The 17,971-nt window shown below is 40.2% G+C and overlaps 1 protein-coding gene across 1 annotated transcript in view; it reads right to left on the reverse strand.

The window, feature by feature from the left end:
- sbno2b (strawberry notch homolog 2b) overlaps positions 1 to 17,971 on the reverse strand; it is a 67,860-nt gene that overhangs the window by 42,391 nt on the left and 7,498 nt on the right. The window contains exons 2-3 of the mRNA XM_080032005.1: positions 7,503 to 7,733; positions 6,369 to 6,457 (exon numbers count right to left, since the gene is read on the reverse strand). Of these exons, the coding sequence (XP_079888131.1) occupies positions 6,369 to 6,457; positions 7,503 to 7,610 (197 nt within the window). The 5' untranslated portion in view covers positions 7,611 to 7,733. The remainder of the gene's footprint in view (positions 1 to 6,368; positions 6,458 to 7,502; positions 7,734 to 17,971) is intronic.

A 17,971-nucleotide genomic window follows, 5' to 3' on the forward strand; every position in this document is an offset into this window, starting at 1 on the left:
GGGCGAGAGAGATTTCAACAGAATGTCAAGGAATGGAGAACAAGAAATAAATCCTACCCGCTTTGTAGGTCCAAGATCTGCCTTTCATTAATACCAACCATTCTCCTTTAGCCTAATGTTAATGTCCGACAGATCCCCACACCTTGTATTTCCAACATATGGAGAGATATTTTCAGTTTCCAGATGATTTCAGGTCATCATAAAGTAACTAACAACTCTGATAACAGCGAAGGGTGCACACTCGAAAGGAAAGCAAAACTAAAAGGTGGAACTGGAACTTTACAGCCCCCACGTTTCCTCTCATCCAATCAGGTGCCAGGGTTCAGGATCAGAGGGATTGAGCTGGGCCAAAGCTATTCACAGGATTTGACTCTGTGTGTCCTCAGCCACCGCCAAGAGATCAGCAAGACTGATTGATTCAAGTTCAAAACATATAATACCATGATGAGGATGAAAGGGCAGCCTTTAGCCAGTGTATTAAAGTCAGTGTGTGAAAACATGCTTCCTGTGCAAACACAAAACAAAATTCCATATTTAGCTTTGTCCATGTTGAAATGTTATATTATTGATCTGTTGAATGTGTTCTTCAAATTCCAAGAAATCTGTTATAGTACGACACTTGGTTGAGATGTACAGCATCTATTTATATATAAGACAATGATGTTTAAAATTACAAATATTTGACTGATTTTAATATGGTTCTGTTTTCTACAAACGGGGGAGGGGGGGGGGAGCAGTTCATGTGACATGAACTTTTAGCCTACAGACACACTGAACAAAGCCAGATTCACTGGTGTAATCATACTTAGAAATGAAGGTAAGGTAATTAAATGATTTGGGTAAATAATCTGTGTGGTTCCCAGAAGCATAGCACTGAGAATGGTAACAATCCAGCGCACTGGAAATCCCCTTCCTGGCCCTTTAGCCAACAGTGATATGACACTGATATTATAACAGCAGAGTTCTTGGCAGGCTGGCATCAACTGCTTTCCAACAACACAAAGCTGGTTAGCGGTCTCTGCCAAAGGAGCCGATTGTCTTACTGTTTGTGTACATGTAGCTTTCTAATACTACACAGCCTCTAGAGGTGTACAGCTTATTTCTTGATTATCTGATTCTTAATTAGGCACTTACAGTGTCAGAACTACATTATAATGTGGTTCAGTCATAACATTGTTATGCTGCTATTGATCGAGAGTGCTGCTCTTCCAAACACAGTTGACTGACAACTAGGTAACATCCTTACAACAAGCTGCTTAATGAACTTAATAATCTGATAATAAATAGTTTAATGTTTTCTCCATAGGGAGACACAGAGGCCCTGATACTCAAAAGTGAACAATAACACCCACAATATCAACTGCTCAGATTCCTTGGAAGAAGCCTTCCAATGTAACGCTATTGCATTCAACAGTGTGCAATAAGTGAACTTTGAGTCAGTGGGGAAAAAAGCCATTCTGGCTGCAGGCAGTACCTTCTAGGGGTGTACAAGTACATTTGCACACATTTTACTGGTAAGTAAATTATAAACATTTAGGAAAAATCAATTGAATGAAATTAAATTAGGTTTTGAAAGTGATTTCAATGTGTTTTGGAAACACATTCATTAATTTCTCATAAAATATAACACAAACTGGGGTTTGCTTCTTGGTGTAGTGGTTATAGCGCGTACAATTAAGGCCCAGTCTTTGTCACACGTCAGTCATAGCATCAATCATCGCAAACAGAGCACTGGCCGATTCATATTTTTTCCTCAGTGGTGCCAGGTAATCTATTCACTCCTCTGCTTATTCTCAATGGCCATATGAGCAGACTACTAAAGGCTTTCAAGTTCAATCAATTACATCCCTGAGCATACAAGAGCAAGTCAATCATACTGAGCAGCAGCCTGCTCTGTAGCCCGCCCTGCACATCATGGAAGCAAGGAGGAGCAAATAAAAGGCTATATGAAAAAGTGATAAACTGCCTGAAGAACTAGGAAGAGATTCAGAACACTGGAGCTTTAAGGCCTTCTGTCCTGTTTCACTTCTTGAGAAGTGCTGCATCAAAACGTGGTTACACAGAGTTACCTCATGGTCACAGCTCTGGTTCTTTGTTAAAAGAACAGACGCTAGTGCTGAGTTAACACATTCTTCAAACCATAGACTTCTTGCGAGCTGAGGGCCTTTACAACACAATAATGACATCCCACAATATTAATCTCTTGATCTAAAAAACAGACACATCAAATGGTATTTGATCATGGTGTTTGTATATTTGTACAAGACCGAGAGTGGGTTACGGGTGTTGTAAGACCAGCTTGATGTCAGAAAGTTCTACTCTGAGTGAACCTGAAAACCACACAGCGTGTTCTCACGTCATCTGACGCCAGAGCTTTCAAAGAAAAGCTGAACACACACACACACACACACACACACACACACACACACACACTGAAACAAAACTCAACTACATGAATGAACACGCCTTGGGTTGTGTTTAGTGTGACAGGGGGTTTGGTTATGACTACATTTAGGCGCTTGCTTCTGACGGCATGAAACCTTATCTCTAAAATACAAAGACCTAATCCATTGAATCGCAAAATAGAAAGTGTATGATCGATATACAAACCCACAAGCATCCAACAAATCTCAATCTACATTTAAAAAATTAAATAAAACCATTCTGGTTTGAACAATCTTTGAAGACACTGGAAGTTATCAAGGCAGGGCTTCCTGACAGAAGATACAGTCCCCTCCAAAAGTATTGGAACATTGAGGCCAATTCCTTTATTTTTGCTGTAGACTGGAAACATTTGGGTTTGACACCAAAATATGAATATGAGACAGCAGATCAACATTTCAGCTTTTGTTTCCAGGTATTTACATCTGGATCTGATACACAACTGAGAAGAAAGCATTATTTGTAAAGGACCACCACATTTTTAGGTGAGCAAAAGTATTGGAAAAGATACACTTAAAATAAATGAAAGTTAATAAGACTTAATATTTTGTTGCAAATCCTTCCCTTGCAATAACTGCATCAAGCCTGTGACCCATTGACATCACAAAACTTTAGCATTTTTCTTTTGTGACGCTTTACCAGGCTTTCACTGCAGCCTCTTTCAGTTGTTGTTTGTTTACTTTCTTCAGTCTCCTCTTTAGCAGGTAAAATGCATTATTCATAGGGTTTAACTCTGGAGATAGACTTGGCCAGTCTGAAACATTCCATTTCTTGCCCCTGATTAACTCCTTTTTTTGTTTTTGCGGTGTGTTTTGGCTCATTATCTTGCTGCACGATGAAGGATCTTCCAATCAGTTTGGTTGCATCTTTCTTTAAATTGGCAGACAACATGTTTCTGTTAACTTCTGAGTTAATTTTGCTGTTGCCATCATGTGTTACATCATCAATGAAGATTAATGAGCCCATCCGAGAAGAAGCCATGCAAGCCCAAGCCATGACATTGCCTCCACAGATGAGCTTGTTTGGGATCATAAGCAGATCATCATTTCTTTTGCCAAACTTTAGCCTTTCCATCACTTTGGTAAAGGTTCATCTTGACAACAACACAGTAACACATGATGGCAACAGCTAAATGAACTCAGAAGTCTACAGAAATATTTTGTCTGCCAATTTAAAGACAGGTGCAACCAAACTGATTGGAAGATCCTTCATCATGCAGAAAGATAATGATCCAAAAAAACTGCAAAAACAAAAGGAGTTCATCAGAGGCAAGAAATAGAAGGTTTTAGACTGGTCAAGTCCATCTCCAGACTTAAACCCTTTAGAGCATGCATTTGACCGGCTAAAGAGGAGAGTGAAGAGAGTAACCCCCCAAAACAAACAGCAACTGAATGAGGCTGCGGTGAAAGCCTGGAAAAGCATCACAAAAGAAGAATGCAAAAGTTATGTGATGGACTTGATGCAGTTATTGCAAGCGAAGGATTGCAACAAAATATTAAGTCTTATTGACTTACATTTATTTTAAGTCTATCTGTTCCAATACTTTTGCTCACCTAAAAATGTGGTGTTCCTTTACAAATAATGCTTTCTTCACAGTTGTGTATCAGATCCAGATGTAAATACCTGGAAAGGAAAGCTGAAATGTTGATCTATTGTCTCATATTCATATTTTGGTGTCAAACCCAAATGTTTCCAGTCTACAAGGAATTGGCCTCACTGTTCCAATATTATTGGAGGGGACTGTAAATTAGGACTGTGATATATACAGTAGTTAACAGCTGTGTCATCAGCACCAACATACTTGCATTGAAACATGATATTAAATATGTGATAAGTTAATACAGGCACACTTTTCTAGTGATAAATGACGTAGTAGACTACTATTACAGTTTGCTGTTCACATACATACACTGCTAAACACCAGAATGATGTGAGAGGTTTTAGTTTGGTCTCGCTCTTTTGCTTGCATTGTATACTTGTGCACTGTCTCTCACTTTCTCTCTTATTCTTTTTGACGAGTTGTTCACATACTGTTTTAATGTTTTACCTGCTGCTCAGCAAAGCCAAGCAAAGGTCAGACCAGCATACAGGCCCTGCTACATGGAAGCATGGAAGAACATGCATGTTGTAGAATTCCAATCGATGATTCAGCTGCATTTTTACTACAACATTTAAAGTATATTAAGCTGTGATAGCATTACAGTGACTGAACAGCCTTTAAAATGTGTCATTCATTCTCTCTCTCTCTCTCTCTCTCTCTCACACACACCTTATGGGGGAGCAAAGAGACAACCACATCTCAATTAGCTCTGCATCTGAGGTCTAAAAAAACGCGCAAGGCTGACACCAGATCAGCAGAAACAGGAAATGAAATAGGTCTGATAAAGCATCATCCCAAGTGAGCTGATGGTTAAGTATCAGGTTTAAAGAAATGTATTGGCCTGACACTGTTAAATTACTTCAGGTGTCAGATATGCAGTATGTCATATATGATGCAGCCACATATTTATTGCAGAGCATCACATTATACACCTTATACGAACTAGCTGTGCAATATATCACAGTTGATGCGTGATCCTTACAGATCGCCCCGCGATCCGAACTGTGAGTTTTGTGATCCGTTGCACCCCTAATACGAACATTGCCTCAACAAGAAGTTAAGCAGTTTTACAGAAAGTATAGTAACACAGCTTCTATTTGAATTTTTTTTAAATATAAAAATATAGCATTTTTATATTTTATATTACACTAATTGGTAATACATCCTTCCACAGAATATATAACTGTGGATTTGTAGTATGTGTCTTGTAGGGCTGATCGATTAAAATTAAAAGTTGAAACAATGGCTGCAATTTAGGATCTACGCCTATGACCCAGATTTTAAACTATCATGTCATGGTTTTACAAATGCATGCCGTCCTCCTCCTTTTATTTATTTTTTTCTCTTCTATGTATTATTTCTAATGATTGTTTTTGCGTGCATGAACATATCAGGGTGTGTCGTGGGAGGGGGGGGATTGTTTTAAGCACTTTGTGTTACATTTACTTGTATGAAAAGTGCTCTATAAATTAAGTTTGATTGATTGATTGATTGATTGATTGATCACTCCTAACTAAGTGACCCAAGGAGACTGCCTAATGCATATACCCCCTCAAACAAAAACCACAAACACATGAAACCCAAGGAGAACCTTACATTTGTGCTGTGGAAAAATTGCCAAAAGCAATGGACAATTTAGGGAGCATTTTGGATTTCAGACGTTAAATGTGCAACAAAATAATAATAATAATAATAATAATAATAGATAGGATTTATATATTATTTATATTGTGCAGGGTCATGGAACAGTCACACAGCAACACCTAAACCTAAACCTTTCTCAGTGACCATGTAGTAACTATTTAGATGTTTTCTCCATGTGGTTCCCTCCTGCCCTGTATAATATTAACATAATGAGTGACGTATAACAGGGTATATTCCTATGTGATTTTCGCGCTTAATTAATTTTGGAAGTGTTTATGTTTGCAATGAGGATATGGCCGTCTTGGGAAAAAAATGCATTTTATCAATATATTTAGCCAAATATTCTTAAGACACTCAAAACATACACCAAACTGATAATAACTACATATAAACTGTATAATACCTGACAGTCCTGGAACTATTGGGATATTTTGTTAGCTTGTGTGTAAATCTCAACTCTTTTTCAACGGTTTGCAGCCCTCAATCAAAATATCACAGGCCGCAGTAAGTACTGAACAGGGTATTTCTTATGGAACATTCTCAGCCACCATGTAAGAGCTAGTGCACAGTGCAAACAGCTACTGTGTCTTCATTTGTCATGTGTTCAGCTCATATGCTGTTCTCAGCTCACGATAAGGCAAGGTATTATAACATGTGTGTGTGTGAATTTGTATTAACTTACTGGTTTCCAGATTGCATAGGGCAGTGTATGCTGTATCCAGCCTGCTGAGAGAAGGATCCCCAGGAACCAGAGAAGGGATTTATTGAACTCTAAAACAAAAACAAAAACAAAAACAAAAAAACAGAAAAAATAAATAAAAAGTTTCACAATACAAATAAAAAAAAGCATAGTAATATAGCATTGAACATATTAGGTGCAACAGATGCTTTCACAAACAACAAAGATTACCAGTATATGCTTCCCTAAGTCAGCAAAAGTCAGTGTTCGTATTAACATAAAACCACTTCTTTACTTCACAATGTCGTAGAATGACAGAGAGGCTTCATTTTGTTCCAGTGTAAATGTATAAATGTAAAAGTAGATAGTTAGTTTCTGTTTCATAAACTGAGATTTCTGTGGCTAACCCCAGGGGAGTTCAGTGGAATTTATTAGTGGTGTTCAAATGTATTGGCATAATTTCGTTGGTAAAGATGACTTCCAATTAAAACTGAAACTGGGTTCATTTGAAATGTAATTTCAGCACCAAAACTCCCCATATGAAAAATAATGATGTGACCATTAATGCCACAAGTACACTTCTTTCTCACACATTTTATATATGACCATTTTGCCACACAGAAGTGTGGCAAAATACGCATACGCTCAGATATTTATCAGTACATTTTCTTAAGTTCAGTTAAAGCTGTTGAGTGGGAAAAGAGTAAAGAATAGGGTCAATAAAAACCTTGTTTAACTTGGTCAGTATGTCATTCAACTCTGTTCTATCCAATGTAAGAGTGTGTTGTAGTAATTGCAAATGTATACAAATTCAATTAAAACATTCAAGCTAAATCTTTTGTGATGATCGCAGAGTACTTGCATTTTCAACTCAATACTACACATAATCCCATAGCAAGAACAGGTCATATTTTTGTACATTAAAAAAAAAGACAATACATTAAAATACCCAAATGTACCTGACATACTTCATTAATTGGAGTCTTCAAAGCAATTTAATAGCATTTGTATACATAGCAGTACAGTACATGGACGGTCAACTACAAGAAAAGAAAATAACCTACTGTATGTGAATGAATTGAATATGCATATGGCGTCTAACTAAATGCCAAAAAAAGAAAGCTTTCCATTGCATACCTCCATGTTAGAGGGGGTCACAGAGAACAAGCTGCTGTCCAGCTGAGGGCCTTCTGGATGCAGGTAGTTCTCCCCGTCCATGGCCAGTGCTGAGGGGAGGGTGGGCATCAGACCGCGGGTTGACACATGGCCACCAGTTGACTTCAGGCTACACACCCACCGACCACCACCACCCAGTTGCTGGCTGTGTCCAAGATAGTACGTCTAGCAAGGGCCAATGCTCTCCATGACCTTAGGAAAAGGAAGATCAAGGCAAAGACACTTTAGAAGATTTGCAGAGATTTGATTTATAATATATATCAGAATATAAACTGGTACATTTCAATTTATGAAACCACATAGATTCCGATATTTTCAATACTAATAGATACTGTATTGAAAAAAAAAAGAATATGACATAATAAATGTTTTACAATGTTTGTTGAATAACTTACTTTTCCCATAAGCAACAAAGTAGAAAAATAATATAGGTGTCTTCAAGACTGATTCTAGTTGCAACTGAATCCAGATCTTATCCATAATTCAGTGTAATTAACCTAACCATTTAAAATCACGGCAGGGGAAGGTCTACAACAGAGCAAACCTTGGCCTTTTCTAATAAGAGAAAGCAGCAGATTATGAAGTTACAGTGGGGAACTGACATATTATATCCAGTTATTATTGTGACTGGCTCAACAATTTTTCGGTGCAGATGTTTTTCCTGTTTGTTTAATATTATACGTGTTAAAAACGTAAATGTTGATACACTGCAGTTGCACAAACGTATTCAGTTTCACAATCATAAAGCGTAGAACAAGACCCTTTATGTTACAAACAGCTCTTTGCGTGAGTGTCTGTGTGTGTGTGTGTGTGTGTGTGTGTGTGTGTGTGTGTGTGCACGTACATGTGTGTGTGTGTGTTTGTGTGTGTGTGTGTGTGTGTGTGTGTGTCAAGCTGTACGTGTCCAATATAATGACAAGCAAGATTTAGTAGAGCAGACTGTAGGCTTCCTGCAATGCTAACAAGCTCCCCACTGCAGACAGACATGCACCCGCACCCGCACACACACACACACACACACGTTTTAGCAATTAAGAGTATGAGAGCAGGTAACCAGTTACACTCATGTTTACAAATGTAAAACTTGCTATATTTAAGAGATCCTGCTTTGAGTACATTTAATTGGAAAGCTGACCACAATAACCTACTTCCTTCTGATATGCTCACACAGACCAAACTTATCAAACTGTAACCTTCCTTCACTCTTCTCCTGCAATTTGTCCCCAATTTGGACAGTGCCAGACAAGTTCACTTGGGACAAAGCTGAGGTAATAAATTCTAATAGAGTTTATGAGGGTCTAAATAAGTAGGCCTTTGTGTGTCTGAGTGTGTGCATGTGTGTGTGCACGCGCGTGTGTGTTTGAGAAAGACAGACAAAGACCTGACCCAACTTATTTACAACTCACATAGGCAACATACACAAAGGGAGGCCATTTTACCTTCGAGCTGCCAGCTGTGATACGGTCTGGATAAGGGTGAGAAAAAAATGTGACAGAAGCCAACACCAAAAACCAAAAGGCAAAGAAACTAAACTTAAAATGTAAATGTTTTGCAGTGTTAGTCTGTGTTCTTTTTTTTTACTGAATTATGTGGTTCAATTGGGTTTTTATGAAACTAGAGTCAAACACATGTTTCCAGTAGGAAAGGGCAATTTAAAGGGCACAGTAATTTAAAAAAACGCTTATTGCAACAATACATCAATTTATGTGAAAGCTGAAATATATAATTGCACAGTAATACAGTAGTAGTAGTAGTAGTAGTAGTAGTAGTAGTAGCAGCATACATTCCTCAGCCAAGGATATCATCCGTTCAATAAGTATGTGACAGCTGAAAACATTCCTTGCTCTCCTGAGCATACAAGCGCTGTCAATCTGTCAGCCTATTCATCCTCAAACTCGAGCATACCACCATTCATTGTCTGTTCTCATTTCTTCAAAAAACAGAATATCTTCTTCCCAATGTCTTAACATGTTGCCCTACCCCCACTGTCCAACCCCTACCAACCCAGAGCCACGTCATCCTCCTATGTACCATGCCACTTACTATCTCTTAGCAACAGAAAAATGTCTGTCACCCTGTACCACAACCCCCCAACAAGCCTCTAGGATAATCGATACTGATCATTGTAGAGTGGTCCCAGATATCTCCTTCCTGTAAGGCCTCTCATTACCGAAAAAACAGCAAAGCCCCCTGCTACTGCTAACCACTGTGGAGAGGAAGAGGGAGGTGATGAAGAACACTTTCAGGAGAGAGCAGAGGGTTGGAGATATGGGAAAAGAAAAACAAAAGATAAAGAGAAAAAAAACATTCCCACTGCAGCACAAGGGACAAAGACTTCATTCATCAACTAGCAGCACACACATATGCCATTTTTATAACTAGCTTGAATGGTCATTTCAAAATGTTTTAAGATTGTAAATATCTGGATTTATAATCTGTATTATCCTGCTTAAAATGTGTATGCCATATGCTGAAGAGGATAAGGTCATTTGAAAATAACAAACACAACCAATGTTATAAAGCAGTACAGAGAGAGAGAAATAGGAAGAAAGAGTCTCTTTGCAGAGCAATCTGGTAAATCTCTTAATTACTTCAAAGGTTATTGCTGGTCTTCTTTGTACAACCCCCTCCCATGTGTGTCTCCCTCCATCTCTCTCTGTGGGTGGCCCGGTGCAACAGCTCACTGCTGGGAGATTAGGCCATTTCACGGACAGTCATTTTACAATCCTTAAAAACAGAAACAAGCGCCCAGTGCGCCCTTACACTATATTCTGAACATGCCAAAATACACAGAACTGATTATTAATCCAGGCAGTGGGACTGCAAACATGGAGCTTTAGTGATGTTAGAAACAGTATTTCCAGGGCCAGTAGGTTCCATTTGGTTGAGTGAGTCACGCTGCTAGCTGTCAGCCAGACAGAGGTTAACGAGCACCATGTCTGTGGAACTTCAAAAACACAAGATGTGCGTTTACTGTGTGTGTGTGTTGCTGGTTACAGCACCCAACATGTGCATGAAAGTAGGTTAGCTAGGACGTAAAATGCAATCTGTGGCTGGAAGCACTGCCCTGGTTATGTGCCGGTGGCCTTTAGTGAGCAGCATCAGTGGTGGCCAGAGCACATGGGGATCATCCAGGGAAGTGTGACTTCCCTAAGCTGCTAAATCACGATTAAAGCTCACGAGGAGAACCACCACTCTGTCTCGCGCGGCGTGTGCCATCTCACTCACAAATTCATATTGGCACACAATCATTCTTCCACACTGCTAAATTATTTGTGCGCACATGTGATGGATTGAGGCAGTTTATTGTGCCAGATTCAAGAATTTACGTAGTTGACATTAAGGTGATAAAACACATGCATGAATTGCCAATAAAACACACACAAAAGTGAAGACAGAAGCATAGTCACTATCTCACTTCCATTTTGTCTCCCCACCTATAGTTTTTTTTCCAGTGTGAACACTTGAAATGTGTGTAGGAAAAAAGCAATTTACTGGACTCATCTTTGTGTCCACCATGAGTGGAAAGCTCAGGAAAAAGTCAGTGCAGACAACAAGCAGTAGGAAATACAGTTAGGCCTTTCACACCGCAGCAAAATCGGAGCCGGTTCTGGGCTAGTTCGGAGCTAGAGACAGTGTTTTGGTTTCGCAACGCCAAAGAACCGGCTCCGGCCTGTAAAAACCGGTTCAACTCAAACACCAGGATTGAGCAGGGTCTAAATCAAGAACTGCTTTTACGCCAAGGGCAGGGGGCGGGGTTATCCTTACCTTCATGGAGGGATTATCCTGACCAACCAGACCAACTCAAAGCTCAAACCTCATGCCCGCCATATTTAAAAACACCGCTACTACGAGACGTAAACATAACATAACGTAGCGATCAAATTGACCGGCGAAAATACGCTGTATGGGTCCTGTTTGCAAAGTAGGGTGACCAGATCCCAATTCACCAGATGTGGGACAAAGACTACGTTTGTGCGGGACAATGTGCCGTTTTTTTTAGCAAAATAAACTTGTGTCACCACCGGTAATGCCAGAGACACGGCTTTCTATATTAAAAAAACACTATCTTTAGATCAGTGCGCAGCAGTTAAGTTACTGTTAAACAAATAGAACATTAAGGCTGCGGCTTCACATTAAAAGCATTTCACTGGCTTCACATTAGGATTTCACTGGACAAACGTGAGTTGGCTTTTATTTTGAAGTAACAGGAAAGTAAACCCACTGAGCCGAGCAGGGCGACACAGACAAACGGAGACACACACACACACACACACACACACACACACACACACACACACACACACACACACACACACACACAGACAAACGGAGAGACGCACACTCACTCACTCTCACACACACACACAAACGGAGACATGTAAAAATAACGTATTCGCCGCTGTTGTTGTGCTTAAAGCTAGCGGTAGCTTTAGCGTTAGCCACAAGAGCAGCGGCGTCGGGCGACGTACACACACGTTTACAGTGACGTCATGATGTTGCTCTCTTGGCGGCTCCATGGCTGGCTCTGGTCGTTGTGAAACCAACCGGTTCATAATTGGGATAAGGCTGTAACCAGTTTTGAACTGGCCCCAGCACCAGCCCGGAACTGGCTCGTGGTTCTTTTTGGTGTGAAAGGCATATTTTTGGTATGAAGTTTTAAGCAACAGAGCTGAGCTTTCAATGCACATGTGAGTGCAATGTATAATATACAAATGTTTCTCATGTGACAGCCCTCTATTGGCATCTGTCACTCTCCTATTTGGGTTTGCATCTGTCTTCATTACTAGCAAGATGGCCGACGCCTATCACTCAATCTAACGCATAACACTCACTCATCACCAGTCAGTCAATCAGCATCAACAGTAATCAGGTTAGAAATGATCAGTGGCTGGCAGCCTTACGCTAGAGCGGCAAGGGGGCTATTAGTTGGTTATAATTGCTCAGAATGGCTGGATTGATTAGCTACTGTTATGAAATATTAATAAAAGGAACAAGTTACTTCCCGGGGAAACACAGGACTTCGTCATTCAAAACAGCCTACATTATTAATTAGCATTTTTTCACAGACACCCCCCCCCCCCCCCACGCACACACACACAGACACAGACACACACACACACACACACACACACTCACTCAAAAAGGGATATAAACATTAGCTACCAAGCTGTTCCTGTTCCCCCCCTTACAAACAGAATTTCCATTCAGTATCACAACCATAAAGGGGCTGTGCAGAACTGCCCAGTGAGCGTGTACTGGATAGAGAATAAAGATCGAAAGGAAAATGTAACCAAATCTGCTGTCTTATCAATAGCAGGGAAATGGAAACAAATTGTGTTTTAAGAGCCTGAGCTGTTATTGCATTTGGCCCGTTCAAATATTTATCCAAAGGGCTCTCTGGACCGGGACATTCAACAAGCGGGCAGTCATTTGAATGATTTAGTCTGAGTTAAAGGCCGGCTTCAAAGATTGAGCTTCTTACAACAGGATATCGATTAATCTAATTTAGATTCTCATCGACCCACTCCAAATGGCTTTTCAGCACCATTTTGTCATGATGATGAATATCTTTGTGCCCACAAACACCATCTGAATGAACAAATTCAAAGTGATTTATTCTCAAAGGGGGAACTTAATCAAGCTCTCGTGGCTCAGACGGATGCCTTTGTTGTGGTAAATAAAGACTGGGATAGAGCTATGGGAGAGAGCGCCAGGGAGTTAGCAAAGATTGGTGTGGGGTAGACAAGAGTTTGACAATGACGACCATAGCAGGATGATGGTGCTGCAAAGAGCAGAGAAGTAGAACAAGATCACAAACAATGGTTTGCAATGGCTTGATGACACGCGTTTAGGAGCAAATTCCTCTACTTCTACCGCCGCCACCCGCCAGATATAGATCAAAAGACTGACTAGATCAGAGAGAAGCAGCCACTTTGCTGCCTCTTAGCCACGTTTTCCTCTGTCATCTGTTTGCCTCAGAAGACAAGGATGATAATGTTAGCCATGGCTCTCTTTGCTCTGGTCTGGTTTAACTAGTTGAACAGGCAATAGCTCATTTTACCTAAACAAATTTGTTTACTAAGTAAGTACTCATTGAATGAATCTCGGTCTCAGCTTACAGTGGCCCTCATTTATCAACTGTGCGTAGACCAGAAAAATGGGTGTACGTACATTTCCACGCAAATCTCGGCATTTATCAATATGGACGTGAGCGTAGGATACGCTCAAATCCCACGCCAGCTCTCAGCTCGTGTACGCAAGTTTGTAAACAGCATGGACTCGCAGTGCAGGCTGTGCCGGGTAGCTGATGACTTTGTTGGACAATTATTAGAAGATAATACAAATGCAGTGTTTGCTCAGACCGAAATAAATATATTAATCACTTAAAATTGTGCAGCTTATGTAGTAGGAGAGCTGATTCAATAGTGCGCACACCGGCCACTTAGGAGCCCTGCATGGGACTGCGTAAGGGCAGTTGTCTCCGACTTGGAGCAGCTGGGGGGACACTGAGGCAAGAGGGCTGCATTCATTCAAAATGTTAGCCTAAGCAGCCTATTAAATATGTAGTAGGCCTACACTGCTCTTTATGATAAAAAAAATACACGGCACAACATTCAGCTTAACATTTTATTTATTTGAAGCACTTTTTAGATGTTAGTTCCTCATTTAATGTGTCATTGATTGCTTAAGCGAGCGATTTATTTCCACCGTTAACCGGCACGTTTTTCCGATCTGCTGGTGGAGCAGGACAGTGGGCACTCTCACAGCTGATCGTTGCCGGGTCGGCTTGTACAGCTGACGGCCGGGCTGACCAAGCGCATGCTGTCATACAGTAAAACGCAAAATGTGTTATTTTTAGTTTTTAAACCCCTTTTGAGTAGTGCTATCTAAAAGGGCCAATACATTTTAATCATTCAAATCTCTGCAGACGTGTATTTCATTTATGGGGACCATTATCGGACAGTTGGTGCGTCTTTTTCTCCTCTACCACTTAGGCTATATTATGCCCGCACCCCCAGCCCAGTTGGTTGCATTTCAGAACAGCAACACGCTTTTTTTAGTGGCGATTTTTGAGTCAGACCACTTTTTCTTCGTCTATTCAAAGAAATGGCGACATATAATATGCTGTTTTATAGCATTTGATCAATAGCCATAGCCTATGTAAACCTAAAATGCAAAATCCTCAGCTGGAGATCGTTTGTTGTCAACACCAACGCTGTTGACCGCAGCAGTTATTTTCTTCCTAACTGCTGCCTTCTGTCGTTCTTCGATGCCGCTTGTAATGCTCCGAAATGAAACTCTTTATTTTTCTACTTTCGCTGTTATTCTGTCAATTTCTACTTCAGATAAGTTCCTCTTGTGTGCCGTAATGCGCTTATCCATGTCGCAAAACCTCTGGGCGAGGCCTCTAAACTGTGAAAATATAGGGGCGTGGTACGATTGTTTTCAGCCGCCGCATTTATCAATAATGGCCTGGCGTACGCCGAGATTGGCAAGATACGACTGTTTGATAAATCCCACGCGATACCTGGCGTAGGGAGGTATTTGCGCCAGAATCTGCACCAGTTTCCACGCAAGTTTGATAAATGAGGGCCACTGTGTGCACAATTATTAGGCAAGTGAGGATTTTGGTCATATCATAATTTTTATGCATATTTATTTCCCAACTTCAAGCTGTATAAACCTAAGTGCTTATTGGATTTAAGCATACCAGGTGATGTGTATTTGTGTAATGAGTTAAGGTGTGCCCTAAGGAGATCAACACTCTATATCAAGGTGTGCATAATTATTAGGCAGTTTCTCTTTCTCAGGCAAAATGGGCCAAAACAGAGATTTAACAGACTCTGAAAAGTAAAAAATTGTAAAAAGTATTTCAGAGGGATGCAACACTCTTGAAATTGCTAAGATATTGGGGCGTGACCACAGAACCATCAAACGTTATGTTGCAAATAGCCAACAAGGTCGCAAGAAACGTATTGAGAAAAAAAGACGCAAATTAACTGCCAAAGATTTGAGAAGAATCAAACGTGAAGCTACCAGGAACCCATTATGCTCCAGTTCTGCCATATTCCAGAACTGCAACCTACCCGGAGTGCTCAGAAGTACAAGGCGTTCAGTGCTTAGAGACATGGCCAAGGTAAGGAAGGCTGAAACCCGACCACCACAGAACAAAACACACATGTTGAAACGTCAAGACTGGGCCAAGAAATATCTGAAGACAGATTTTTCAAAGGTTTTATGGATGAGATGAGAGTGACTCTTGATGGACCAGTGGCTGGATCAGTAACGGACACAGAGCTCCACTTCGACTCAGACGCCAGCAAGGTGGAGGTGGGATACTGGTATGGGCTGGTATTATTAAAGATGAGCTAGTTGGACCTTTTCGGGTTGAAGATGGCCTCAAAATCAACTCCCAAACCTACTGCCAGTTTCTAGAAGATACTTTCTTCAAGCAGTGGTACAGGAAAAAGTCTGCATCTTTCAAGAAGACCATGATTTTTATGCAGGACAATGCTCCATCACATGCATCGAAGTACTCAACTGCATGGCTAGCCAGTAAAGGCCTTAAGGATGAAAAAATAATGACATGACCCCCTTCCTCACCTGACTTAAACCCTATTGAGAACCTGTGGGCCCTGCTTAAACGGGATATTTACAGTGAAGGAAATCAGTACACCTCTCGGAACAGTGTCTGGGAGGCTGTGGTTGCTGCTGCACAAAAAGTTGATCGTCAACAGAACAAGAAACTGACAGAATCCATGAATGGAAGGCTTGTGACAGTTATTTTTTTTTTTGACATGTCGGAAATTTTTATTTGTAAATTTTGAGTTGTTTTATTATTCTCACTTTAACAGATGAAAATAAGAGATGGGAAAATGTTCGTTTTTTATTTAGTTGCATAATAATTCTGCATACTAATAGTTGCCTAATAATAGCAAAACATATATATATATATTCTCGTAAGAAAGACAAAACCTCACTTTTACTTTCGTAAACATTCAGGTTTAGATTCATTAACATTTTGGATTGACCGAGAGCACTGTAGTTGTTCAATAATAAAATTAATCCTAAAAAATACAACTTGCCTAATAATGGTGCACATAGTGTATGTTAAACACAATTGTTTGTGTCCTTTAAAATTTTGCATAACATTCACAAAACAAAACTATGGAAATACTGCTGTTGCCATCAAAAACTGCATTAAAAAAGCTCTAACTTAATGAAGTAGTCATATAAGCATATATGCTGTGAAATTCACAGCTCAATTTATTTTTGTGAGGTCTCAAATAAAACAACAGACATGCTGTCATGTGTGTTCACATGGTATAATAGTGGTATTGTACATTATCTCTCTGCATCAGATACTTGTTCCCACCTTTACGCTGTATAGTCCACTCACATCAGCCATTTAGGTTCCTATAGTGGATTATCGGCCTCTCTGTTACTGTCACCTTCCCACTATTGTCTCCATCACCAGCCCGATATTCTCAAAAGTATTTATCCATCCATTTCAAACACTACCTCTCTAAGTTATTTCTAGTCATAGTGTTTTGTTGTTTGTTGTTGTTTTCTCATTTCAATCGGCATCCCTCTCTTGCAAGTTGCAATGTGCTAGCCCAAAACATGTCTCCACGTTCCCATTTTCCTAAATGTTCATTCTTTTAACACCCTCCCCCTTCTGTCACAGCAGGCCAGTGGCGTTGCCTGTTGCCGGACACTTGCTGCTGATTGGAGGCAGCTGGTTCCATGACCCTGAATCTCCACCCCCGACCCGCCCCTCTCAGTCTAGGTACTCAGAATCAGTCATAACACCAGTCAAAAGCTAAAGGATGCAAATTCCACAAGTGGGAAACAACAAGGAAGCAAAATATGGACCGTTGAACTGAAGTGTAGATACAAGTTTCACATCTAAATTGCCAAAGTGTAAATGGCTGATGAGATCTTACAATAAGAATCTATCATGTTCAATAGAATAAATAGGAGGAGGCATTCTCAAGCACCTATAGAGAAGCTTATCCTAAAAATGGCCACTGAAGCAAACCTGCTTCTCAGAATCTACACAGCTTGTACTCCTGAGTCCTAACACAAATTACAACACAGAATAATAAGTCCTGTTCTGAAATAAATTCACAGGTGAGTAAAATTCTGTACAAGTTGCCAATGTAAGTGATTGAGTTTACTGAACTCAAATCTCAAATGAACTTGAATGTGACTTGGATATAGCAGCGCCCTTAATTGTTATCAGACATGTCACATGCCTGACATTTTCACAAGCTATATTGAGTCAATAACACCTTAAATGCCTGGGTCAGATCAAACAATGGTGTTGTCCGTTATGACGGTCACTGTGTCACATTAGGTGATTACAGAGTGATAAATCCATGCCATGCCTCGGCCAAGAGGCATTACGGACTACACATTGGACT

Source organism: Ammodytes marinus (genome assembly GCF_949987685.1).
Source record: "Ammodytes marinus genome assembly, chromosome: 8".
In the NCBI taxonomy this organism is placed as follows: domain Eukaryota; kingdom Metazoa; phylum Chordata; class Actinopteri; order Uranoscopiformes; family Ammodytidae; genus Ammodytes; species Ammodytes marinus.